Source organism: Tursiops truncatus, chromosome 12, assembly GCF_011762595.2.
Source record: "Tursiops truncatus isolate mTurTru1 chromosome 12, mTurTru1.mat.Y, whole genome shotgun sequence".
Classification (NCBI taxonomy): domain Eukaryota; kingdom Metazoa; phylum Chordata; class Mammalia; order Artiodactyla; family Delphinidae; genus Tursiops; species Tursiops truncatus.
Genome location: NC_047045.1, coordinates 38,966,398 through 38,993,969, shown reverse-complemented (window position 1 = coordinate 38,993,969; position 27,572 = coordinate 38,966,398). Strand labels below are relative to the sequence as shown.

General features: G+C 36.9%; 1 protein-coding gene across 2 annotated transcripts in view; it reads left to right on the top strand.

The window, feature by feature from the left end:
* Window positions 1-27,572, top strand: part of SNX3 (sorting nexin 3) — a 43,967-nt gene extending 16,395 nt beyond the window's left edge. Inside the window, exons 2-4 of one of the 2 annotated variants that reach the window (XM_004318322.4) lie at window positions 16,714-16,809; window positions 25,141-25,265; window positions 26,828-27,572. In XM_004318322.4, coding sequence (XP_004318370.1) covers window positions 16,714-16,809; window positions 25,141-25,265; window positions 26,828-26,933 — 327 coding nt within the window. In that variant the 3' untranslated portion in view covers window positions 26,934-27,572. The remainder of the gene's footprint in view (window positions 1-16,713; window positions 16,810-25,140; window positions 25,266-26,827) is intronic. The other variant, XM_073789486.1, reaches the window with a different exon arrangement.

The window sequence follows — 27,572 nt, the reverse complement described above, 5'->3', positions numbered from 1 at the left end:
TAGTGGTCAGACAGTGACTGTTCAGAGGTTCTGCATAAACACCTTGAGCTAGTAAGGCTTCTGCCCTTTGCTAGTGTGTGTGTTTGTATGTAGGTTGGGGAATTGAAAGTATAAGCCAGGTTACAAGTTTGTTTCAGCTTTCACTTCGTGCCAAGTCTTCTCATGTCTTTATCTCTCCTGTATCTCTGAAAGACCTCATATTCCGTTACAGATGTATGGATAATGCAGGTCCTCACCATTCTTTTCTGAGCTTGCATACAGCTTTGTGCAAGCACATAGCCTTTCAGACCATCAGGGGTAAGTGAGAGCTTATCAAGGCCTGTCATTGCTGTGCCATTCTCAGGATACCCCTGCTAAAATTCTGGCAAGTCTGCTGATGTGTTTCTTGCCCCAGTCAGTACTGCAACCTTGGACTACTGCAGTATTGGCCTTCCCCAATTGTTTGTTTGCCACCAAGATCACTATTGTTAACAACACCCCTGTATATGGAACTTTTCTGCATTCTACTCTTGATCAGTGATCTGTGTCCCTCTAGCAGCAATGGTGCTGGTTTGCACAGGTTGCCTCACTGGTAGAACTACTGGTTTTATATTTGATTTTTTTGGAGGGAGAGAGTTTACCAAGCTCCTTACCCCACCATTCCAGCAGTTCCACCCTTATCTTTTTACATTTGTTGACTGAAAAAAAAAAAAAAAAAAAGCACAACCTGAAAGATGAGAACTATGGTTTATTCTGCAGACTTGCTGAAGACTTAAGCCCGGGAGGCAGCCTCTCAGATAGCTCTGAGGGACTGTTCCAAAGAGGTGAGGGAGGAGCTAGGATACATAGGAGTTTTTGCAACAAATACCAGGTAGTTGGAACATCAAAAGATTAATAAAGACAAACAGACAGCAGGTTAATGAATTTAGCGCTTTTTATGTATGGGAAGATGCAAGAGTCTGGGCTCATTGAAATCATTCCTTTGATATGCACCTTAACTATCTAGGACCAGTATCCTGTTTTTCTCCATCCTGAATCCCTTGAGGGTGCACAGTGTGAGGGGGTGGAGTGGAGGGCCGGCTGCAGTGGCTGATGGTTTGATGGCCTCAACATCCTTTGCTTCTGATATGGCAGGTGACATTTTTAGTCCACACATTACACCTTTCTTTTAGGTTCCATATTTTAAAGAAACAACGTTTTACGCATTATGGGGTTTTTTAAAAATTTATTTATTTTATTTTTGGCTCCGTTGGGTCCTCGTTGCTGCGCATGGGCCCTCTCTAGCTGTGGTGAGCAGGGGCCACTCCCTGCCGTGGCGCGGGCATCCCACCGCAGTGGCCTCCCCTGCTGCGGAGCACGGGCTCCAGGCACACGGGCCTCAGTAGTTGTGGTGCATGGGCTTCAGTAGTTGTGGCTCACGGACTCTAGGGTGCAGGCTCAGCAGCTGTGGTGCTCGGGCCCAGCTGTTCCGCCGCATGTAGGATCCTCCCGGACTAGGGATGAACCTGTGTCCCCTGCATTGGCTGGCAAACTCCCAACCACTGAACCACCAGGGAAACTCTCCTTTTTTTTTTTTGGTATTTTTTTTAAACTATTTTTTTTAAGTACTCTTTTTTTCTTTTTGAATTTTAAAATTTTATTTTTTTATACAGCAAGTTCTTATTAGTTATCCATTTTATACATATTAGTGTATATATGTCAATAAAAGTTTTTTTAACTTTTATTTTATATTGGAGTATAGTTGATTTACAGTGTTGTGTTAGTTCATATTATTATGTTTTAATGTTAATTTATGGGTGCTCAGAAGCACTTGTTATGCAGTGTTTAAATATTTTTAAAAGCCTCTTAACCAAGTATTACTTAGCTCTTTGCACATAGTAGTTGTTGAACTGTTTATTAAATGTTTAGTAGATTTTTAAAAAATTATTTATTTTTGGCCATGTCGGGTCTTAGTTGCAGTGTGCAGGCTCTTCATTGCAGCATGTGGGCTTCTCTCTAGTTGTGGCGTATGGGCTCCAGAGTGCGTGGGCTCTGTAGTTGAGGCAGACGGGCTCTCTAGTTGTGGCACACAGGCTTAGTTTCCCCGCGGCATGTGGGATCTTAGTTCCGCAGCCAGGGATCAAACCAACGTCCCCTGCATTGGAAGGTGGATTCTTAACCACTGGACCACCAGGGAGTCCCTTTAGTAGAGTTTTTAACCTTTTTTTTTGTGATAGGCGGGCCTCTCACTGCTGTGGCCTCTCCCATTGCGGAGCACAGGCTCCAGACGCGCAGGCTCAGCGGCCATGGCTCACGGGCCCAGCCGCTCCGCGGCATGTGGGATCCTCCCGGACCGGGGCACGAACCCATGTCCCCTGCATCGGCAGGCGGACTCTCAACCACTGCGCCACCAGGGAAGCCCCTAACCTTTTTTATTTAACATCTGTTTTGGGTCAGGTACTCTAACCATAGTGTTCCTTAAGAGCATGAACCTTGAACATAGGTAAGAATCCTCTTTATCTCTTTGTCTATTAGTAGACATGTGACCTTGAATAAGTTTCATATCTCCTCTTTTTGAGTTTCTTCAGCCATAAAGTGAAACTTTACACTAAGTATCCAATAAGTGATAATATGTGTGAAGTAATAATAGTTCCTATTTAATTGAGCTAAGTGGCAGTATCTTCATTTTAAAGATACTGCAACTCAGTTATAGAAGGGGAAAGTAACTTGACAGGGTCATACTGTTTAGTTCCAGAGAAGGGCTTGAGCCCAGGTCTGCTTGATTAATTTATCTGTTTTTTTGTTTGTTTGTTTGCTGCTTCCAGGAATCAGAAATCATTGTCACAGATTTGTGATTAGCTTCTATTATGCTAAGTCTACAATCATACAAAGGAAATACTGAATGAATGTATATATACTCATATATATTTGCTTGCATTTTGTTCCCCCAACAATGTATCATGTCAGGAACTTCCACCACTAAAAGTGTTGCAACAATTATTTAAACCTTATGTCTCTCTCTGAGATACAACCTTAATGGCTGTTACCTTGAATACCTTAAGTGAATGGAAAAAACGGGGACTTTAAACTTTTCATCCACATCTAAACTTGAAAACTTTTGATACATAATGATGTAAGCAGCCATGAAAATACACTTAGAAAATTTTTCTATTAGCTTTAAGACCTTTGACAGGTTGTACATACATGTCTTTATCATAATGTACTCCCCAAATTGAGTACTATCTCACAGAAACTGCCCCATGGTATTCCACTCTCCTTAGTATCTACCTCCTAACCCTAACCTATGCTTGTCTGTATAAAATCTAAGTCAGGGACCATGTCAATATACTTAGCGTTCATGGTAGAGTCTCAGTAAATGCCTTTTATTCTGTATACTTATTAGCATTCTAACATCAGTTTAATGGCTTATGAGACTTTATCATTAATATTTATAAATATTAAATAATTTATAGGGTTTCAAGTAGGGTTCGGGGGCTAAAGGTGAAGGATCTGGAATGATTTCCTTTTCTTACAAACTTCACAACACAGCTTGGAGGAGAGGTCACGGAAAGGAAAGTACGAGAAGAAAAGAGGCTAGATAGAGTACTCTGAAATGAACCGACATTATAAGGGAAAGAACCAGAATGCCTTGCTTTCCAGCCCTACCTCAAACACTGATTACACCTAACAGTTAAAGAGGATCTGCTGGCCAGAAATTTTTTTAAATTATACTGACCTAATTATTAATATATTGAACCTTTGATGACAAGTTACAGATCCTCTTGTGACCTGTGCTGTTAGTCATGGTATATTATGAGGATTCTTAGAGAGTTACTTACTGTTTCTAATAAAAAGATTTTGCATTAGTGATTTGAGTACTTTCAGGTTAATAGAACAATAATCATTCTTTGTGCAGCTTTATGAAAGGAATAAAATATTGTAATGGCACTGCTGTCAATTTGTAAATTTAAATCATGCATGCATATAGTGTTTAATATCATTGTCTAGTTGCTCTTACTATAGCTAATCACTTTGACTAGAAGAGAAAGGAGTCTATTACTATGGGGATCACTCATGTCTTAGAGAATTAAGAATCATGAAATACCCTCTTTGATGTTTTTTATAGTTTTCCAGGTAATTCTTTGAAGAAACACCTTAGCTTCATTCTTTTATAATATTGGTGGCAAACTATTTCATACTATCTATTCCTAGAGATAGATCAAGTTACTGTAGAGAAAACAACTCAATCTTAAATTATAACCATTATTTTAAAACTTTGCCTTTGTTCAGAGTAGGAAATCTTCAGCTTCAGCTCATTTGATAAGCTTCTTAAGTTATGGAGGAACACTTCCTTTGCTGAATAATCCAGAATCAATAAAGTCTTTTGGATTTTCTGGAAACTTCAGCTACTCAGAAAATAGTCAAGAGCTGATAAGGCAGTAAAAAAGTAAACAGCAAAGAGTTTAAATTTTTTTAAAGTCTATTCGCTCTTTAGGTATCACATTTTTATATGTGACATACTGTCCTCTCAGTCTCTTCTTGTTTATTAGCATGATTCTACCAAAGTCAGGTTACTGATTCAGTTATCTATTGCTGTGTAACAAAACTCCCAAAAGTTGGTGGCTTAAAACAACAATTTACTTTCACTTTATTACAGTTCTACAGTTTGGTCAGATCTTAGAACAGACAGCTTATCTCTGTTCTCCTTGATATCTACTGGAGCAGCTTGATTGGGGCTGATTTATTTCTAAGATGACTCAGTCACATAGCTAGCTGGCAAGTTGGTGCTGGCTACCATCTGGGAGGTAAGCTGGGGCTGTTGATCAGGTCCTGAGTTTTCCTCCATGTGGATAGTTAGATTTCTAATAGAATAACGGTGGCTGGGTTCCAAGAGACAATGTCTTTATGAAGAAGCATTCCAAGAGGACCAGCCCTATTGTAATCAATAGATATTTGCTAATATACCATTGATCAAAGGCAGTTACATGGCCAGGCTGATATGGGAGCGGATACAGAAAGATACGGAGGATACAGAAAGAAACATACTGAGAGGCATTGTTTATTGTAGGCCACCAAAGTAATAGCCTACTACAGTTGTGTACCTCCTTAGTCTACAGCAAAGCAGCCTCTCTGGAGGACATTTTGAAGCCTTAACATTCATAGCTTTTGGCCCAGTAATTTTACCTTTAGAGGTTTATCCTAAGGACAGTATATCAGTTCCCTGGATCTATATTAAGGCTTCATCTAGCTCTCATCCATAGCATTTTGCCCAGGGTCAGATAGCTGATTAATGCCTGAGTTGGGGTTAAAACCAGATTGTCTGGTTCCAGAGCTGTATGTTTTAACCATTGTACTATACTGTCTCTCATGTAGATGATGACTCTACACAATCATGTTAACGATATCAAATGAGAAGCTGATATTTTTAATAAGAATAAAATTTGTATATATGGAAGTCTGAAAGGATATACAGTTGGTCCTTGAACAGCATAGGTTTGAACTGCATGGGTCCACCTATTCACGGATTTTTTTCAATAGTAAATACTACAGTACTACAGGATCCATGTTTGCAGAACCGCAGATAGAGAGGAACCATGTATTTGGAGGGCCAACTATAAATTATACTTGGATTTTCAACTCTCAGGAGGGTCAATGCCACTAATACCCAGCATTGTTCAGGGGTCAGTAATGTATCAAAATGACATATCTGCAAATGAGCATGTACCATTGTGTTTTCTTTGTTTGTTTTTTTTTTTGGTAAGGATACTTTTTATGAGCCTACCATGCAGACTTAACCTAATATATTCATGTGTGTATGTTTTATGTCTATTTCATTTCTACACTGATGACTCTAGTGCAGGTTTCTACCCTTTTATCTAAACAGTAAGTCTGTGATGAATTACGGTTTTCACTGCTAAAGGTAATAAATCTTGGAAGACTACTTTGCTCTCCACCCCCCAGTTTTATGCTGTAAATATCTCTTAAGGAGGGTGTCTTTTTTAGATCTCTGTTGTCCATATGTGCCTGGTAATGCATATACTGAAGTTTAAAATATACCTACTGAAAAGAGCTTCTTAACTAATATTGTTTCACTGGTTTCTACATTATAGTTTTACTTACAGTGACTTTGCATCCCGTTTCCAGTTCAGTGTTCTCATAGTGCTAGTTCCAGATCACTATCCTTGAGGAGGTAAAATATTGCCCCTATCTGTCCTGGCTAAACTAGAATCACTGGTGACCATACAGATTCCTGAGTCCCCCCCTACCCTGTTTCACATTTAGTAAGCCTAGGGCAGTGGTTCTTGACCCTGGTTGTACCTTAGAATCACCTAAAAATACTGATGTTTGGATTCCAACCCATGCTAATTTGAATGAGATTCTCTAGATGAGGGCACTTGGAGTGTGTGGGGATGGGAGTGTGTTTAAAACCTCTTGAGGGACTTCCCTGGTGGTAAGATATGATATATCTTATATGATAAGATATAAGAAGATAGTGTCCAGGGCTTCCCTTGTGGCGCAGTAGTTAAGAATCCATCTGCCAATGCAGGGGACATGGGTTCGATCCCTGGTCTGGGAAGATCCCACATGCTGCAGAGCAACTAAGCCCGTGAGCCACAACTACTGAGCCTGCGCTCTAGAGCCCACAAGCCACAACTACTGAGCCCATGTGCCACGACTACTGAAGCCCGCGTGCCCTAGAGCTCACGCTCCGCAACAAGAGAAGCCACCGCAACGAGAAGCCTGCGAGCCGCAACACAGAGTAGCTCCCGCTCGCCGCAACTAGAGAAAGCCCGCGTGCAGCAATGAAGACCCAACGCAGCCAAAAATAAATAAAATAAATTAAAAAAAAATAAAACCTCTTGAGGCAATTCTTACAATTAGGCACGTTGGAAAGAGATAGAAAGTAGTTTTGCACTTCAAAAATTGTTCAAAAAGGTTACCCTGTTAATAGGCAGTGTTCTTTCAGCAGAAGCCTGTAGGATTATGTAAGTGTTCCTGAACTATTAAGAACAAATTTTCCTTTACAGTAGAATTATTACTGCACAATTCCATTAAAGGTTGTTCATTGAGAACCTTGCATGAGCTCACAAATGAATCTTGTTGCCATTCACAAATGAATATGAACAAAGTAGGAAAAGTATTTGGAATTACTTGGTTTATACATTAAACCAGTCTAGATAATTTCTTCTCTACTGTCTCAGAAATTATACCATAGAGGATACTTCTTTTAAAATAACGGGAAATTGTATCACAGGAAGGCCACGTCCTTATTTTTAAAAAAAAAGAAAGAAAGAAACTAAACTAAATACCTTGGCTTAATGACAATCTACATTTCAAAGGTTCTCCAGACTAAAAGCTTATTCTTCACTTCAATGACTTCTCCCAAGCCATATTTAGAGTTCATCTAGGTTATAAACCATATCTCCAGTTATTCATGCTGTTCCAGTTTGGGTAAAACAAGTATCAAAAGTACTGAAGGGCGAGGTAATAGCTTAAGCACTTCTCAGCTTATCCTTTATCTCTAGATGTAGATATTTGGAGAAATACAACCTTTTAATGAGAACTGTAGTGAGGCATCCATTTACATCTCTTAGGATTGGTTGAATAGAGTATGGTCTATTGGGTATACTTTTGATGTCTTTGCCAGTCTCTTTTTTCAAATGTACACATGACACTATCTGAAGAAATACTAGAAACACCTAGTAAACATTTTTCTAATATCTATTGTTAAGCTATATTCAGGTGACCACGTTTTGAGGCTTGGTTTTCTGCTTGGCTATCAGTGATAATCAGGTTACATATAGGGTATCTGTGAGCTGCTGACTTTAATAGGTCAGCCTGTGTAAGTGTGTAAGACCTAGCTTTTTGGAGACCAATAATGTGGCCATTTCCTCTGCTTGGACATGAAGGGAGCACTTGTTTTAGAGCTCTATACCATGGTTTCAAAATCTGTTCTTTAGTATATAATGTCTGTTTGGATTCCTGATGATTTTACCCTATGTGATTAGTTATACCTTGTGGGAAATGACTGGTTTCTCTTTTATATAAATAGCCTTTTAAGAGTATCAGGCATATAGGCATCTCTCATAACATTTCATCCCTTTGCAGTTTTGTTTCTGGTATATTATTAGGAAAAATAAAGAGCAATAAAATAATATTGAATAGTTCTCTTCAAGCTGTTAGTCTTGTTCTTTTCTAGTTTTCTGAATGCCCCAGGTTTCTTATATAGTGATCAGTCATTACCTTTTCATAAGCTACACAGAAGCTTGAGAATTGCCCTGAATTTTGCATAGGACAAGTAACAAATATCCATGGCTTCATTCTAGCCAAGTAGACTGTAAGTCTTCTTAATTTTTCTGAATCAACAAACTGTGAACATAATGTCCTTACACATCTGCGTGTTCACACTGTATCTGGCAGAGAGTAGGGCTTTCCTGCAGTAAGCCAGTCTCTCTCTTAATGGTTAAAGTCAGGCAAGTAATTTCACCTAAAAATGTGAATTCTCCAAGAAGAATTCATTCTGTGCTCTGCCAGTTCTATAAGTTTTAAATTTAGCTGGGTAAATTCCAAATGGCACTAAATTTTATTATGAAGGGTAAGTGCAAGAATAAAAAAAAACCTCACTATAAAGAGGAAAAGAGGTAACTTTACATGGGAGAAATCTTTACATGGGAGAAATCTAGCTGACCTCACCTTAACCAAGTGATCCCATAATAGGACAAGCTGACATCACGTGCTTTCTGATGTCGGGCACTGAGAAACCTTCAGCATTCCTTCTGTAAGGACATTCCTGACAAAAATGAATGACATGAAACTGGTCATGAGGAAAAGGACAAACTCAAGTGTATAATGTATCTCAGATATCTGGCCTGCATTCTTTAAAACTGCCAATGTCTTAAATGGCAAAAGGGCAGGAGGATTGCTCTAGATTGAAGGAGACTAAAGAGATAACAAGGCATATATAAATAAACTACAAGGATATATTGTACAGCACAGGGAATATAGCCAATATTTTATAATACAAATGGAGTATAATCTATAAAAATTTTGAGCCACTCTGTTGTACACCTGAAACTAATATAATATTGAAAATCCACTATACTTCAATTAAAAAAGAAAACTGCAGAATATTACTGACATCACAAAATTCAGAAATTAACATACTTTTACTAACTGCCTAACACCATTCTATATTTTTTTGAGGTTTTTGCTGCTGTATACTCGTTGATCACTTCTACATATGACAGCAATTTTACAATATTTTACATAGAAAAAATTTTTAAAAATTATATTCCTTCCTCCAGCATGGAGAATAAAATTTTGTTCTTTACTAATGATAATTTAGGAAAAAAATAGTGTCATATATCATTATTTGTAATGCCATGTAAATTATGGGGCTTGTCAAATTTAGGGAAGTCTCCATCAAGTTTCTTTCATTTTATGAATTGTCATATTTATGGGCATTTTGAATTTTCTTTGTGCAGTATTAAGCTTAAATACTCTGAACTGACATTCCTTAACCAATTTGTTACCAGTGTGAATCTTGTAAAGAATTTTATGTTATCTTCGTTTTGTGTCAAATCAGTAAAAAACTTAAACGTTAAAAAAAAAAGAGGAATAATGAGGCAGTGCTTGATTCTTTTTTTTAAAATAAATTTATTTATTTATTTTTTGCTGCATTGGATTTTCGTTGCTGCATGTGGGCTTTCTCTAGTTGCGGCGAGCGAGGCCTACTCTTTGTTGCAGTGCGCAGGCTTCTCATTGAGGTGGCTTCTGTTGTTGAGGAGCGCAGGCTTCAGTAGTTGTGGCACGTGGGCTCAGTAGTTGTGGCTCACAGGCTTTAGAGCAGAGGCTCAGTAGTTGTGGCGCACGGGCTTAGTTGCTCCACGGCATGTGGGATCTTCCCGGAGCAGGGCTCGAACCCATGTCCCCTGCATTGGCAGGCAGATTCTTAACCACTATGCCCCCAGGGACACCCCATGTTTTGTTTTGTTTTGTTTTGTTTTGTTTTAGGACTACCCAGATTACTACCACCAGAAAACTTATTGAGCTGTACCCTCAATGTATTTGTGCACTTTTCTCTATTTGTGTTATTCTTCATTTAAGAAGTTGTTTTAAACTACTCAGGTAATTCTGAAGCATAACCAGGTTGAAGAAGACTTCTTTGACTTCAGTAGTAGGAATAGGATACGGAGTAGAGATTTTGGATTGACTTTTTTAGCTCTGACTTTTTAATATTGTGTTCTATATTTAGATATGACTTTAAAAGCTCCTTTCAGTGCCAGATCTGATCACTCGTGTTGTATTCTCAGCTTTTGCCTCCCTTGTTAATATAGGTAACCTATTTTATAGTTTTCCAAAAAAATGTTATTAAGTAGTGGTGACATTTAACTAGTATTTGGCTTATTATGATTACTAAAAGCATATTTTCAATGTGGAATAAAATAGTTTTTATAGACTTTATGGATTCCAGGCAACCAACTTAACTTTTTGAGGGGCAGATGATTATAATTCTCTGCTTTTTAAGTGTTAGTTTGGGCCATTGCCCTGACATAGCTTTAAATTATGGTTAATTTGCAGTTTCTTATATGTATGACAATAGTTGATGTTTATTAGGAGCCTCTGTCTTTGCTTTGCAGAACGTTCATAACTCCATGAGTGAAACTGAGAAGTCTAAAATAGGCCAAGGTTACTTAAGCTTACCTTCAGCATTTACTAATAACACATACCTACACAAATAGCTGATGGCTGTCTTAGTTTATGGTTTCTGCCTAATGATGGACTTTAGTTTTGCTTGTCTCTGATCTTGCCTGTCTCTGGTCACTGTTCCTCAAATATTGTTATTTCATACAAATGGCTGAGTTTGACACTTTTACCTGTTAGGTAAAATGAACCATAGCTAGAGGAAAACAGTGGTTTCTAGTTTATGCTCAGCTTGAGCAACTAGAGCAGCTTTTCTTTGTTTTCTTTTTATTTATTTATTTATTTATTGGGGCTGCTCCAGGTCTTAGTTGTGGCACATGGGATCTTCGCTGCAGCATGCGGGCTCTTAGTTGCGGCATGTGAACTCTTAGTTGCAGCATGCATGCAGGATCTAGTTCCCCTACCAGGGATCAAACCTGGGTCCCCTGCATTGGGAGCACAGAGTCTTACCCACTGGACCACCAGGGAAGTCCCTAGAGCAACTTTTCTTGAAATTAGGAGGAAAATATGAATGTAAGGATGAGAAGATACTAAATCTTGCCTTTTAAGTTTCAGAAGTTTTAGTCATCTTAAGTTAACCATAGTTAAGTCTGACTTATGTTTAGTTTCAGAATTCAGCACTTTATTTGTCTCTGGATAAGTCAAAAGCATTTTAAATGATATCCAAAAAAAAACCTTTAAAGAATTTTTGCTATAATTTGCCTCAGTTGTCTGTCTCTTTTCCATATTCTTCAAGCAGATAAAACTTAAAACTAGCTAGAACCAACCTTTTTCTTTTTTTAAGGAATAACTGACATATAACATTATATTAGTTTCAGGTGTACAACATAATGATTTGATATTTGTATACATTGTGAAATGATCACCACAATAAGTCTAGTTAATATCCAGAATCATACATAATTACCACCAAAAAAATGCTTCTGTGTGTGGTGAGAATAGAACCATCTGTTTTCATGCTGCCCCTTGGTAGTACATGTAGCTAATCTGTTGAATTCATAGTAACTTCTCTGTTATACTTTTTTTATTTAAAGATATTTTCCTGTTCAGAGATGTTTGTTAACTGCTGGTGCTCACAGGAGATACCTTAGCCAGACATTCAGGCTTTTCAGTTTTAATTCCCATCGTCTCCTATGGTTTAGAAATATACAAGAATTACTTCCTAAATATACTTCTTTCTTCTCTGCATGTAGTTCACACTGTTTTCACCATTCTCAACTGTCTTCCTGAAGTATGGCTGACTCCGTGTGTTAAAGGAATACTGACCAAACCAATCGTCAGTTCCTTTATGCTTTTTCCTTTTACTTTATACAAATGGTATCATACTGTAGATAGATACTGTTCTGAAACTTCTTATACTTCACACGTCTCAGGCAGGCTTCCTGATCAGTCTATGGCTGAGTTATATTTTCTAAAAGCTGTATAATAATTCATTTTACATTTGTAACAGTTTAATAAGATTTTTAGTTTTCTGGGTTTTGGTGTGTGTGTTGTGATTTTTTTGTTTTTTGCTATTATATAAACAATGCTAAAGTAAATTTCTATGCACTGATACCTTTCTGCATATGTGGAAATATTTGTAGGATTAATTCCTGGTGGAATTGTTGGCTCAAAAGATAAATGCGGGCTTCCCTGGTGGCACAGTGGTTGAGAGTCCGCCTGCCGATGCAGGGGACATGGGTTCGTGCCCGGTCCGGGAAGATCCCACATGCCGCGGAGCGGCTGGGCCCGTGAGCCATGGCCACTGACCCTGCGCGTCCAGAACTTGTGCTCCGCAACGGGAGAGGCCACAACAGTGAGAGGCCTGCGTACCGCAAAAAAAAACAGATAAATGCATTGGGACTTACCTGGTGGCGCAGTGGTTGAGAATCCGCCTGCCAATGCAGGGAACATGGGTTCGAGCCCTGGTTCGGGAAGATCCCACATGCCGTGGAGCAACTAAGCCCGTGCGCCACAAGTACTGAGCCCGCGTGGCACAACTACTGAAGCCTGCGCGCCTAGAGCCCGTACTCCACAAGAGAAGCCACTGCGATGAGAAGCCCACACATCACAACAAAGAGTAGCCTCTGCTCGACGCAACTAGAGAAAGCCCGCGTGCAGCAACAAAGACCCAACGCAGCCAAAAATAAATAAATAAATTGAAAAAAAAGTTTTAATTAAACTAAGAAAAAAAGATAAATGCATTTAAAAGAGTGATAGATATCACCAAAACACCCTCCTTAAAAGGTTGTACCAGTTTTCACTATTATCAGCAAGTTTTTTAGATGCCTATCTATCTTCACCATCATTGGGTATTAAAATTTAATACCTGCTTGTCTGACAAATGAAAATGGGATCTTACTGTTTTGACTGGCATTTCTTGTGTGAGTGAAGTTGAACATTATTGACATAGTTTTTGTGTGTTCTGCCTGTTCTGTTTGTCACGTTATTCAGCTTTATCTTTCATTAGTTTTTAAGTTCTTTACATTTTCATGAAATTATTTCTTTGTTTTTTATTGCATATATTTGTCTACAGTTTTTTGTGGTCTTTCAACTTTTTGTTTATGGTGTATGGTATTTTTAACCATGTAAATTTAACTTTTTATATGCTTATCTTGTAACCTAACATATTATAAGCTTCATAAGGGTCGGGACTGCATCTTACTCATTGTTATATTCCTCATCTTATCTAGCACTGTGCCCTTTTATAGATGCTCTTAAACTGTAGTAATAGTTGCATCCTCCCAAAACTGTAGGGGAAACAAATTATCCTTACTCTTTTCTCTTTAGAAAACCAAAATAGAATATCTTATAAGGGTTAAATAAGTTGAAAGTGACCAATCATGAGAGTTTGTAATCAACGGGGATAGTCCAGTGGCTTAAACAAAAAACCTCAGCATCTTTCATTTGTATTTTGATCAAGTTGAATTGCAAGTCCTTGTGATGATCAGGGAGAAGTTAACAGGCACACTTACCGCTCTAAAAATAATGGGCAAATAATACTAAGAATTACTTGATGTGACTTTATCGAAACTCTATAAACAAATACACGAAAGGATGCTCAACATCACTAATCATTAGAGGAATGCAAATCGAAACCACAATGAGGTATCACCTCACACCGGTCAGAATGGCCATCATCGAAAAATCTACAAAGAATAAATGCTGGAGAGTGTGTGGAGAAAAGGGAACACTCTTGCACTCTTGGTAGGAATATAAATTGATACAGCCACTATGGAGAACAGTATGGAGGTTCCTCAAAAAACTAAAAATAGAACTACCATATGACCCAGCAATCCCACTACTGGGCATATACCCTGAGAAAACCATAATTCAAAAGGTGTCATGTACCACAATGTTCATTGCAGCTGTTTACAATAGCCAGGACATGGAAGCAACCTAAGTGTCCATCGACAGATGAATGGATAAAGAAGATATGGCACATATATACAGTGGAATATTACTCAGCCATAAAAAGAAACGAAATTGAGTTTTTTGTATTGAGGTGGATGGACCTAGAGACTGACATAGAGAGTGAAGTAAGTCAGAAAGAGAAAAACAAATACCGTATGCTAACACATATATATGGAATCTTAAAAAAAAAAAAAGGTTCTAAAGAACGTAGTGGCAGGACAGGAATAAAGACGCAGACATAGAGAATGGACTTGAGGATACGGGGAAGGGGAAGGGGAAGCTGGGATGAAGTGAGAGAGTGGCCTGGACATATATATACTACCAAATGTAAAATAGATAGCTAGTGGGAAGCAGCTGCATAGCACAGGGAGATCAGCTCGGTGCTTTGTGTCCACCTAGAGGGGTGGGATAGGGAGGGCGGGAGGGAGACATAAGAGGGGATATGGGGATGTATGTATATGTGTAGCTGATTCACTTTGTTATGAAGCAGAAACTAACACACCATTGTAAAGCAATTATGCTCCAATAAAGATGTTAAAAAAAAACCACAAAAAACTCTAAAGCAGTCCTCATATAAAGAGAAATTATAACCAGCTGAGAAAACCATGAAATTTTCTTAAGCTAACCATGATCTTTTTTTAATATATAATCTATCAAACTCTTAGCTAATCATAGAAAGGAATGGACTTTTTCTCCCTCCCACTACCTGTCTATTAAAGTGAATCAGATATAATCATGCTTGTGTCAAAAGTTCAAAAGGGAAAATGGAGGTAAAATGAGCTGAATTGGCATTCTTCCCTCAACATTGTACCTGTAAGCTTGATATGTTGTTTCAGAGATTAACTTTATAGACTTCCGTACCCATAAGTATGAAAATTCTTAGGGAACTCTTTTCACAAGCTTGATCTTAACATATTGAATAAAGAGAGCAGCTAATCCCTTTTGTAAAGTAATTTGAGAGGAGGGAATTCAAAATGTAAAGTCTCACCTGCAGAAAACACTCAATTCTGTAAAGGCCTTTCTATCTTTAGACACTTACAAAGACTTAATATTTTAATGCGGAAGGGTGAACTTGGTTAAAAAGCCAATGGGTGAAATTAGAGAGAAATAATCCAGTGCTTTCTTTCTGGGAATTATCATCCTGCTCTCCAGGGGACCTAATTTTATTCCCTTTGGGGAGTGAGAATACCCCTCTGTACAGCAAGCCAGCATCTCTAAATATAAGCTTGACTTTTAGTATAATAAGAGTCTTGTTAGGTGCAATTTTGCTCTTAGTCATTAATACAATGAACAAATGTTGTGGTTACCTGGGAAAGAAAATTCAAGTGCTTTTAAACCTCTTGTGAGATTTGGTTTCATGCTTGAAACCTATACAGTGTTATGCCCAATAGCATCTGTAGAAGATTCCAAGCTATAAGGTATACTACATAGAGAAGTTAATACACGTTGGAAAAAATTGAAACCACTGCAAAATGGGTTTAAGGTCCTGAATAAAAAGCTTTTCTTTTGCTGAATGACACTTACTAGTGGCATTAAGTTTAACAAATGATTGGAAGTTTCTTAGGGGTGAATTTTACATGATGATGATGTCCCTGTAAGAAGCCAGTCTTTCCTTCTGGTGACACTTTTTCTTTTCAGCTTTAAAACAGTTTGTCATTCTACAAGTGCAAAGACTGAATAAAGGACAAAATATAATCTGAGAGTACGTAGTATTAAATAGCATTTTCAGTATGGTATGGCATTAATTGTGTTAGGTCATTTCTGTCCCTACCAACTTTGTGATATTATATGCATTTTAAAATCTATTCTTGATTATAAAATTGTAGTGGTATACAGCTTCTGCTAATAGCCCTCAGTCGTAAACAATTTTAAATTGCATTTGGTAGTGTATTTTCTCTTTAGGATCAGTAAACGATAATAGAAATCTTTCTTATTACTTTAAGTTTAGAATTTGACCGAAGTAGTCTTTGCGTTCTTTCAAGAATAGTCTTCCATTCCGATGTAACCTCAAGGTACTGGGCATTATGTTTTCAGTTCTTAAACTTGCCCTCAGCCTGTAAGCTCTGGATAGATAGACCTTATGTGTATGACTCCTAATTTCCTATTGGTGGTAAGAGTGCATTGCACTCTTTCCCTGCTGTTTTCTCGCATTTTTAAGAAGACTATTAAGAATAATTCTGTATTCTTTTCTTTCACTATGAAACATCTAATTTAGTCGTAATAACAAAATATTTTGTATTTCATTTCAAAGTAGTTAAGGTCTGTTTCCCCTATGAGCGTTATATACTAAACTGTATAGCAATCAGAGCTAGCTTCATCTCACTCCTGACATTTTTACAGCTTACTGAAATAGAAAAACTGACCTATATTTATGTAACTGACGTCAGGCAGAATGACATCCAAAAGCATATGTACAAACGTGCATTTTAAAAGTTGTATTCTAGTATAAATAACATACTTTTTAACAGCCATGTAAAAAATGTACTTTTTTACATTTAAAGGTAAAATGTCATCTTAATAACTTTATGATTTTCTTATATTAACATAACTAGGCTTGCCATATTATCAATTTGACAAACAGGTCCTCCCCCAACCCCCCACTTTTTTGAAGTCACTATAACATGCTTCAACTTAGGAGTGATTTTCTGTTTGTTTCAGACAAATCTGCCTATTTTCAAGCTGAAGGAATCTACTGTTAGAAGAAGATACAGTGACTTTGAATGGCTGCGAAGTGAATTAGAAAGAGAGAGTAAGGTAAGAATTATTTGTAATGTGACTGTAAAACAAAACATTCCAAATTTTAACGTTTAAGACTTCTCAGGAGAATGATCTTGAATAAAGTGAGTAAAATAAAACATTTCTTTTTTTTTTTCAAACAGTTCAATTTCATTTTACTTCATAGGAGATGGGGGAAGTGTGCAGTTTTTCCTTAGAACTCTTCCTTCTCATGTCTACTTCAGTGGCCCAGTTGAGGCCTTTGCTGACTCACACTTAGATAACTCTTCTTAGAACTTTCTTGCTATTGCTTCCTTCCTTTCCATGATCTTCCTGTCCCACCTTCCTCTCCTCCCCTTGCTAAATTTCTCTTCTTCAGTACATCTCCTATATCAGTGTATTTCCATTTTCTTTTTTACTGACACTATACTTTTTTTTTTATCATCACACATTTACATATAACAGAAGTTTCATAAACCAGTACTTACCTTACTCTGTGTGACAGGTACTGATATTCCTCAGATTAGCTTTTTAAATGATGGCCATGATCTACTGTTGGGTTGCTACCTGCAGTTTTAGAACACTGTCATATATCCTGATAATAACTGTCTTCTCTTAGAAGAAATTTGGTGGCTTTGGCTGCAACATAGAGAGAACAAGGTCTCATTCTAATGTCTCTTATTTCAGCCCTACATCAGAATGACATATATGGCATGGAGTCATGAAAAGTACACTCAGAATAGCGAAAAGTTATCTTGTGACTCAAGTGTAGTAGGATAAGAAGTGGGTATGGTAGGAGCCCTGAAGTAGGTTAAGGCTAACTCGTTCTCGCTTCTGAAGCATACTAAGGTAGAAAAGGAAGGAAAACGTCCTTAACCAGAAAAATGTGGCTGGATACAAGAGCAACATATACCAATCATAGCATTCCATCCAAAATGGAAAAACAGTTTTACTCCAAAGAATATCCAAGTATAAAATACTTACAGATAAAACTGGAAATATAAGACCCATGTAAAGAAAACTTTAAAACTTCATTGAAAGATCAAAAGAAGACCATAATAAACAGAAATATTACATTCCTGGTTTGGAATATTCACTTTTGAAGATTCATTTACTCTATAAACATTTGAGAGCTCATTCTGTGTGTTCTGTCAGTTGCAGACAGAACTGTGAACAAATGAAGGGTCCCTACTTTTATGGCACTTTATTGGGTAAGTTGGGGTAGTGGTGAAGGGAGACCAGAAAAAGATGGTAAGATATATAATATGTTAGATGGTAATATGCTCTAAAAATCAAAATTAAGGGAAATAGGGAGTGCCAGGAGAGCTACTGTCATATAGGATAGTCAAGGGAAGGCCTCTCTTAGAGGTGGGATTTTAGCAGTAGACCTGACAGAAATAAGGCAGTATCTCCTAACTTATTTATAAATTTGTAAAATTCTAATTCAAATCTTATTGGAATTCTTTATAAACCTGCAGATTTATATAGAGCTTTAGAATCAGAGAAAGCTCAAGAATAGCCAAAAGTTATTTTTACCAATAATTTAGCACCTGCAGCCGTCAGAGCATATGTTAAGACTATAGTAATTAAAACAATGTAGTATTGCTTTAGGTATGGACAAATAGATTAGCAGAATGTCAGAAAATTTAGAAGCTGACCACATGTTTACTAGAAATTTAGTTCATAACAAAAATAACATTGTCAGTTTGTGCAGAAAGGAATTTATATTCAGTAAATGGGGCTGAAACATTTGGCTATTTGGGAATCAAGATTTATAACTCACTGTATATAAATTACAGACGGTTTGAAGATCTAAATGTACAAAACAAGTTAGGAAAGTTTTGGGTAACAAAGAAGAAATTTTTTATGACCATAGGGAAAAGTGTCTTTTTTTCCCCCACCTTTATTGAGCTAGAATTAACAAATAACATTAAGTTATATAACACAATGATTTGATATATGTATATATTGTGAAATGATTACCATAATAAAATTAGTTAATACATGTGTCACTTCACATAGGGGTTTTTGTTTTTGTTGTTTTGTTGTTAGTGGTGGTAACATTCAATATCTCTTGAAACATTCAATGTTTCTCTTAGCAACTTTTAAGAGTACAATACAATCCTGTTAACTATAGTTACCATGCTATACATTAGATCCCAGAACCTACTCATCTTTTAACTGAAAGGTTGTACCGTTTGACCAATGTCTCCTCATTTTCCCCACCCCTCAACCCATCTACTACTCTCTGTTTCTGTGAGTTCAGCTCTTTTAGATTCCACATATAAGTGAGATCATATAGTATTTGTCTTTTTCTGTCTGATTATGGGAAGAAGTGTCTTGATAGGCTTGTGGCTTTGCTTAACATAGCACCTGGCACACTGGAGTGTTTAATACGCATTTCATGAATGTATACATCACTTTTTATATGACAGCTTTATTGACATAATTCACATGCCATACAATTCACCAATTTAAAGTGTACAATTCATTAGCTCTAGTAGTTTTCTGGTAGCATCTTTAGGATTCTCTATGTATAGTATCATGACATCTGCAAACGGTGACACCTTTACTTCTTCTTTTCTGATTTGGATTCCTTTTATTTCCTTTTCTTCTCTGATTGCTGTGGCTAAAACTTCCAAAACTGTTTTGATTAAGAGTGGTGAGAGTGGGCAACCTTGTCTTGTTCCTCTTCTTAGTGGAAATGCTTTCAGTTTTTCACCATTGAGGACGATGTTGCCTGTGGGTTTGTCATATATGGGCTTTATTATGTTGAGGAAAATTCCCTCTATGCCAACTTTCTGCAGGGTTTTTATCATAAATGGGTGTTGAATTTTGTCGAAAGCTTTCTCTGCGTCTATTGAGATGATCATATGGTTTTTCTCCTTCAATTTGTTAATATGGTGTATCACGTTGATTGATTTGCGTATATTGAAGAATCCTTGCATTCCTGGAATAAACCCCACTTTGGTAAATTAGCAGGATACAAAATTAATACACAGAAATCTCTGGCATTCCTATACACTAATGATGAAAAATCTGAAAGTGAAATCAAGAAAACACTCCCATTTACCATTGCAACAAAAATAATAAAATATCTCGAAATAAACCTACCTAAGGAGACAAAAGACCTGTATGCAGAAAATTATAAGACACTGATGAAAGAAATTAAAGATGATACAAATAGATGGAGAGATATACCATGTTCTTGGATTGGAAGAATCAACATTGTGAAAATGACTCTACTACCCGAAGCAATCTACAGATTCAATGCAATCCCTGTCAAACTGCCACTGGCATTTTTCACAGAACTAGAACAAAAAATTTCACAATTTGTATGGAAACACGAAAGACCACGAATAGCCAAAGCAATCTTGAGAACGAAAAACGGAGCTGGAGGAATCAGGCTCCCTGACTTCAGACTATACTACAAAGCTACAGTAATCAAGACAGTGTGGTACTGGCACAAAAAACAGACACATAGATCAATGGAACAGGATAGAAAGCCCAGAGATAAACCCATGCACATGTGGTCACCTTATCTTTGATAAAGGAGGCAGGAATGTACAGTGGAGAAAGGACAGCCTCTTCAATAAGTGGTGCTGGGAAAACTGGACAGGTACATGTAAAAGTATGAGGTTAGATCACTCCCTAACACCATACACAAAAATCAGCTCAAAATGGATTAAAGACCTAAATGTAAGGCCAGACACTATAAAACTCGTAGAGGAAAACATAGGCAGAACACTCGATGACATAAATCACAGCAAGATCCTTTTTGACCCACCTCCTAGAAAAATGGAAATAAAAACAAAAATAAACAAATGGGACCTAAAGAAACTTCAAAGCTTTTGCACAGCAAAGGAAACCATAAACAAGACCAAAAGACAACCCTCAGAATGGGAGAAAATATTTGCAAATGAAGCAACTGACAAAGGATTAATCTCCAAAATTTATAAGCAGCTCATGCAGCTCAATAACAAAAAAACAAACAACCCAATCCAAAAATGGGCAGAAGACCTAAATAGACATTTCTTCAAAGAAGATACACAGACTGCCAACAAACACATGAAGGAATGCTCAACATCGTTAATCATTAGAGAGATGCAAATCAAAACTACAATGAGATATCATCTCACACCAGTCAGAATGGCCATCATCAAAAAATCTAGAAACAATAAATGCTGGAGAGGGTGTGGAGAAAAGGGAACGCTCTTGCACTGCTGGTGGGAATGTGAATTGGTGCAGCCACTATGGAGAACAGTATGGAGGTTCCTTGGAAAACTACGAATAGAGCTACCATATGACCCGGCAATCCCACTACTGGGCATATACCCTGAGAAAACCATAACTCAGAAAGAGTCATGTACCAAAATGTTTATTGCAGCTCTATTTACAATAGCCCAGAGATGGAAACAACCTAGATGTCCATCATCGGATGAATGGATAGGGAAGATGTGGCACATATATACAATGGAATATTACTCAGCCATAAAAAGAAATGAAACTGAGTTATTTGTAATGAGATGGATGGACCTAGAGTCTGTCATACAGAGTGAAGTAAGTCAGAAGGAGAAAGACAAATACCGTATGCTAACACATATATATGGAATTTAAGGAAAAAAAATGTCATGAAGAACCTAGGGGTAAGACAGGAGTGGAGACACAGACCTACTGGAGAATGGACTTGAGGATATGGGGAGGGGGAGGGGTAAGCTGTGACAAAGCGAGAGAGTGGCATGGACATATATACACTACCAAACGTAAAATAGATAGCTAGTGGAAAGCAGCCGCATAGCACAGGGAGATCAGCTCGGTGCTTTGTGACCACCTAGAGGGGTGGGATAGGGATGGTGGGAGGGCGGGAGACGCAAGAAGGAAGAGATATGGGAACACATGTATATGTATAACTGATGCACTTTGTTATGAAGCAGAAACTAACACACCATTGTAAAGCAATTATACTCCAATAAAGATGTAAAAAAATAAAATAAAGTGTACAATTCAGTGGTTCTTACTATATTCACAAAGATGTGCAACCATTACTATAGTCAGTTTTAGAACACTGTAATCACACCGTAAGAGAAACCCCATACCCGTGAGTAATCACTACCAATTTCTCCTCACCCAGCCCTAAACAACCACTAATCTTTCTCTATGGATTTGCCTGTTCTGGGCATTTCATATAAATAGAAATGTAGAATATGTAGTCGTTTGTGTCTGGCTTCTTTCACTGGCTTCTTTCACTGAGAGTGTTTTCTAGGTTCATCCTATTGTATTGTTAATCACTACTTCATTTCTTTTTATTTCCCCAAAATATTCTTTTGTATGGATAAACCACATTTTATTTATCCATTTATCATTGGCAGACATTTGGGTCATTCCTGCTTTTTGACTATTGAGAATAATGCTGCTGTGGGACTTCACTGGTGGTCCAGTGGTTAAGACTATGCTCTCAATGCAGGGGGCCCGGGTTCGATCCCTGGTCAGGGAACTAGGTCTCGCATGCCGCAACTAAGACCCACGCAGTCAAATAAATAAATAAATAAATATTAAAAAATAGTAATAATGGTGCTGTGAACATTCATGTACAGGTTTTTGTATGGACATATGTTTGTATTTCTTGGGTACATACCTAAGAATGGATTTACAGCCATATGATAACTCTGTTTAACCTTTTGAGGAACTCCCAGACTTTTTTTTCCAGAACAGCTATACCATTTTTACATTTCCACCAACAATGTATAAAGGTTCCATGTTTTTCCACATCCTCACCAACATTTAATATTATCTGATTCCTTTATTATAGCTTTCTTAGCGTGTGTGAAGTGGTATCTCGTGTTTTTCATTTTCCTGATGGCTAATCATGTTGATCATCTTTTCATGTACTTATCAGCCATTTACATATCTTCTGTGGAGAAATTTTTTTTCAGATCCTTTGCCCATTTTATTGAGTTTCTTTTATTATTGAGTTGTATATAGAATATACTAAAAAAACAAAAAAAACCTCTTAAAAGTCCCTCATCAGATTTACAGTTTGCAAAAATCTTCTCCCATTCTGTGAATTGTTTTCACTTGATGTTGTCCTTTGACGCACAGTACTTCACTTTTAACATTAGGCCAGATAATTATTTTGGGCATTTAACCTGTGTGAAAGTTGTACATACATTAGTATTGCTAAGAACAATTAATCAAGTTGTTTTATTTATATATTAGTACTTTTAATTAAGATCTGTTATACTAGACTAGAAAGTAGATGAAATTTATTGTATTTACTGGTCATTATGGTTCAATCTTTTAGCTTTTTTTATTTCAGTATGCTTTCACTATATTATGCTGGCCAGATAGCCTTCTGTCCACTTCTTGCCCCACATACACACACATATCATCAGACTCATTACTTTTAAATTGGTGTAAGAATTCTAAGTAGATCTTTTCAGACTGCTTAAGCAAAAATAATTTGATGTTGAAGATCTTTGGGATCTTAGCTGGACAAACCACTCATGATTTTTGTAGGTGATTAATCCTGTTGCCTACAACCTTACCATCCATTTCAATGAGTATTTTGAGATACTCATTGAGATACTTTAGTAAGAACATATCTCTACGGATGATAATACGTAGTAATTTTTAATCTTATATTTCATGCTAAATTCTACCCTGAATTAATGGTGGTCATTTCGTTAACACAGTGGTTCTATATTCCTTTTTTTATAATAGCTTTATAGATACAGATGTTTTTTCCTGCCCATCATATAAACTATTCTGCTGGAGCTCAGCTAGTGGTCATGATCCCTGTTTTTTAATTGTAAGTTCCCTGCAGGTTTTAACTCTTCAACTTGACAAATGCTAATATAGGGGAGAGATTTAAGAATGTTAAAGCAAACTTGTGAAGACAAATCTTTAGATGTCTTAAGCATTGGGTATCTGGGGAGAGTAGCTCTAGGAAGGAATTACAAAGTTTATGTTGGGCATTGGTTTTGTGTTTCTTTTTAGCTCTTTGTTTTTTGCTGATCTGTAAGAAGTTGTATGATCTTTCCCTTTTTTACCTTGTTGAATTATCGTTTTAGGATAGAAACTCTGCATCAAGGGTTTTAGGTTTTACCTCTTAGAATATATATGATTTTATTACTGGTGTTTACTATTTATATTTCTCCTTGTTTGACTTGTTTGCCCACACCTTTTCTCTGTTTTAACATAAGATAAGGATTCACCTAAGTGGTTAGTCATTTAACAGATATTTGAGCTTCTGCTGTATGCCCAGCTTTTCTTAAAATAACCATAAAAAGCCTGAGACAAGGGTCCTTGATTTGAAAGCATTAATAGGATAGATTGGTGGTTCTCCACCAGGGGCAGTTTTGTTCCCCAGGAGACATTTGACAGTGTCTGGAGACCATTGTTATTGTCACAACTGTGGGGTGCCTACTGGCGGCATCTAGTGGGTAGAGGCCTGGGATGCTGTTGAATAGGTATTCTACGGTGTACAAGAAACCCCTCCCCCCAGTACATTATCTAGTTCAAAATGTTAATAGTGCCATAGTTGAGAAATTCTGAGATAGAGAACCCAACTAACCTGTGAAATAAATAGCTAGGTGCTATTTAATTCAAACAAATATTTGAGCTCCAGATAATTCCCAGAAGAGGGAGATCAGTCATAAGTTGTCCCTAGAGGAAAGTTAGGCTTTGACAGGGAAAATTTGGGATGTTCCTCTAGTGTGGGAAGGAAGAAATGACAGGTCTTTGGGGAAAGATAGGATAATGGGTTTGGGAGAAAGTTGACGTGCTTCTTAGCCTAGGAAATGGAAGAGTGGCAACAAGTAGAGTTGATTATTTTGTCATCACCTCAAAACACAGGTAGGAAAGATTATATGCAGATGGTATGAGGTGGAAGAAATTTACCACAGAATTCTTATCTGCCCATGCCAGAAAGAACATTGTTAGTATTTTACTTCTTCATTTAATTGAGAGTTGAGTTTGATCTCTTCAGTTACCATTGTAATAAAGCATTGTCTTCCCCAAGTGACATCAGAACTGTCTGAGGGGCATGGTAGCCTTTACTTCAGTATTGATTATTCGCTCTGTATACTTGTGCTTTGTTAAGTCCAGGAAAAATGAAAATGAAGCTGTGGGCCCTGCCATTGAGGAGCTTTGGTCTGATGGACTATTGTGGCATTTTGGTTATCTTGCCTCCAAAACATTGAATCATTTTTCAGTGTATTTTTATTGATTCCCTTTTACTGTATATTTAAACTAGTTTAACAATGGGATGGTTCTCATAGTGAAGATATACTTTGTCTTCATGCTATGCTCTCTAAATTTTCCTGACTCAGCCAGCATGTTCAAGAACTTTCTTTCCTTATCTTGTTTTAGGTTGTAGTCCCCCCACTCCCTGGGAAAGCGTTTTTGCGTCAGCTTCCTTTTAGAGGAGATGATGGAATATTTGATGACAATTTTATTGAAGAAAGGAAGCAAGGGCTGGAGCAGTTTATAAACAAGTAAGTGCTTTCTGTTCCTCAAGGTCTAAGAGTGAATAGTGTTCTGAGCTGTCTTTAGGTGACTGCTGTTTATTAATTTAGATATCAGACTAAACTGGTGCTTTTTCTTTTTGGTCATTTCCTAACTTTTTGTATCATTTAAACAAAGTGAAAACATATAACAAGTTGAATATCGTGATAAATATTAACACACTTGAGTAATACGAGTATCTTTGTGTTGACCTAAGTTTTGTATTTGTTTTTCTTGGTTAATTTATGCAAATTACGTTTAAAATTACAGCATTTAAAAAATAGTTTTACTTAGGATTCTTTCTGATTTAAGGTATGTTCTAGCATGAACAGTAAAACTTACAATACACTTGCAATCATTTTGATTGCAGATGGAAGTATCATCAGCATGTCTTGTGTAAAGGTGCACATTTAAAATTTTTGTGGCAAAATATATTCTTTTGAAAATGTAAGGAGACTGTATCATTTATCTTTTACTTTAGAAACTTAATAAACTCAAACTCTAGCTTTTAATTTTATTCCTATTTGAAATATAGCCTCTTTTTTTTTTTTTTTTTGGAACAGTTATGCCTGGAAAGGGCTCACTATAATTGTGCATTTGGCCTTAAGTTTGACCAAATAAAGTTAACTCCTAGAGAATACGGTTGTGTGAGCTTATTTATTAGCAATACTTCAATTTTTATCTAGTAATTTGAAGATCTGTGAGTGGTAAACAGAGGGAAAGTTATACAAAGCCCTTAACTTTTAGTTATCTGAGAGCACACAACCTTCATTGTCTTCTTATGAACATACTTTCTTTTTGGAGAAGGCAGTGCTAGCTTGGATGTTTTTAAATTCTGAAATAAAGTCTGGTTGCTCAGTCTGATCTTGTGTTTAGTCTGATGGAAACGTTTAAAAGCAAGCAAAAAAACAAAAACAAAAAAACCTGAACATTTGTGCCTATTTCTTAGTATTTTGGGGCTTTTATTGAACTTCAGTGTATTTCTAACTATAATCCTATATCTTTTCCTTCTTTAAAATGGATTCTTAGAATCAATGACATTGTTTCACTTTTAACATTAAAATTCATTTAGGTTTCTTACGAATATACCAACTAATATGTAAAGAAGTTAATTGCGTACATACGCCAGAGGCAGTGCAAAACTAGTGATTAAATGTTTTCTAAATTACCCTTATGTGGAGGGGTGGGATAGGGAGGGTGGGAGGGAGGGAGACGCAAGAGGGAAGAGATATGGGAACATATGTATATGTATAACTGATTCACTTTGTTATAAAGCAGAAACTAACACACCATTGTAAAGTAATTATACCCCAATAAAGATGTTAAAAAAAAAATCAATAAAAAAAAAAAAATAAAAAAAAAAAATAAATTACCCTTATGATCTGAAGGAAAGAAAATATACTGTTAGTTGATAGACCATAGCTTTATGGGCAGTCCAGAATAACACTTATTACTAAGTTGTTTGTGCTTCCTAACCTTAAAATGTGTATATTTGGTCCCCCTCCACCACTTTTATAAAATACTGGACTGAATTTGTATCTTTTATTCCTAGGGTCGCTGGTCATCCTCTGGCACAGAATGAACGTTGTCTTCATATGTTTTTACAGGATGAAATTATAGATAAAAGCTATACTCCATCTAAAATAAGACATGCCTGAAATTTGGCACGAAGGGGCAAGAAAAACTTTCCATGACTATTAATGATTCATATGCACCAGTGAAGAAGTTCTAACTAACTTTAGCATGCTGCACAAAAACTGGTATAATATGCCTTCAGTATACTAACACTCATATGCTCAGTTTTGTTCTGTTTTGTTTTGGCAGTTGACAAGAAGTTAATTTGCTTTCGTGAAAAAAATCTCTCATTCCAGCCTTTCTATATAAATAGTTCTTTCTTGCAGTTTTAATGTGGTACACACTCTAGCTTCACAAACCTGTTACTCTAGTATAACTTGCAGTGTCCTAACTAAAGTTACTCATTTGGTCTTACCTGCAGTTTTTGTGTCATGTTTGCTTCTTGAATCTGATTAATAGAATTTTTCTCTTATCCCCTTTTTAATACGTGGTGTCACTTGACCTAATTTATGTGTGGAAGCACTACACATTGGTTTCCAGTACCCTACACGTAAGATACACACTTGTGTGCAGAAAGTATCTCCCTTCAGGCTTGTAATCCCCTTCACATGGAAGATCGGTGAGGGAAATCTTTATATTCTGTATAAAAACAAAATCAAATTTATATACTAAAATCATTTGTCTAAAAATTTAAGTTGTTTTCAAATAAAAATAAAAATGCA